The sequence below is a fragment of the Sinocyclocheilus grahami genome, unplaced genomic scaffold, assembly GCF_001515645.1.
Source record: "Sinocyclocheilus grahami isolate Dianchi unplaced genomic scaffold, SAMN03320097.WGS_v1.1 scaffold58952.1, whole genome shotgun sequence".
NCBI lineage: Eukaryota > Metazoa > Chordata > Actinopteri > Cypriniformes > Cyprinidae > Sinocyclocheilus > Sinocyclocheilus grahami.
The window spans coordinates 1-837 of NW_015527246.1; the positions used below are offsets into that span (position 1 = coordinate 1).

The following is an 837-nucleotide window of genomic DNA, read 5'->3' on the forward strand; positions in this document are numbered from 1 at the left end:
TGGTCTTTGTGTTAGTAAAGTCCGCTAATCACCTTCTCAGAGATACATGGGTGGCCCATTCACCCCAAAATCTAAAGAAAGGAATAAGAAACCATACTTTGCCAAACCACTGGTCTAGCTGTGTGTAAAGCTTAAGCACGCGCAGCCGCACTGTGAAATCACCGGGTAGCGCGCGCGAATCCACGCGCAGCGCTTGAGCGCGCGCGAGCCCTGTTGGCAGTGCCACCGGAGGAGCGTGACGCTCACGGACTGCACCGGTTTACAAAACATCCCCTCCGGTAAAGAGCACGAGCGTTCGGTCAAGCACTGTCCTTCTTTGACGTATCGCGGCCAGAATCGCGCGCCCAGATCTTTCCACACCGACAGCACCGGGCACCGGGTGTACGACCACAACCATCGGCGCACCCTGCGCTCCGTTTTCCTCGCCGCTTTGAGAACAGTGAAATCCAGCTGCTGAAACTCACGGGGAATCGCTCCGGCGAGACGGATCCCGTCCTCTCGCGTGATTTCGGAGTCGTTACCTGGAGTCGGTGCACCGATCGACGAGAAGACGGGGTCAAAACTGCTGCCGAGCTTCCGGCGCAGCAATCGAGGGGCTAAATCCCTCTCGCCCGGCTCCAGCGCCGGGTCAGGGTCCTCGTGCAGGTCCGGCACCGGCAGGTGGTCGCTCGGCGACGGGCGCACGCGCAGCTGAATCTGAGCGAGCGCGAGGTGAACGGTGACGGACGCGCAGAGCACGAGCGCAGGAGACACCTTCATTTCCATTCAAGCCAAGAAAAGTTCATTAAATGTCTGCTTTAAGTTTATAGGTTAAGTTTATGAGACAAAAAAAAAAAA

At 57.1% G+C, this 837-nt stretch overlaps 1 protein-coding gene across 1 annotated transcript; it reads right to left on the reverse strand.

Annotated features, from left to right (window-relative positions):
- Nucleotides 1–87: 87 nt before the first annotated feature.
- Nucleotides 88–784, reverse strand: nog5 (noggin 5). Its single transcript, XM_016266588.1, has one exon. It carries the CDS (start codon nt 763–765, stop codon nt 115–117), a length of 651 nt encoding a protein of 216 aa, XP_016122074.1. The 5' UTR covers nt 766–784; the 3' UTR covers nt 88–114.
- Nucleotides 785–837: the final 53 nt, after the last annotated feature.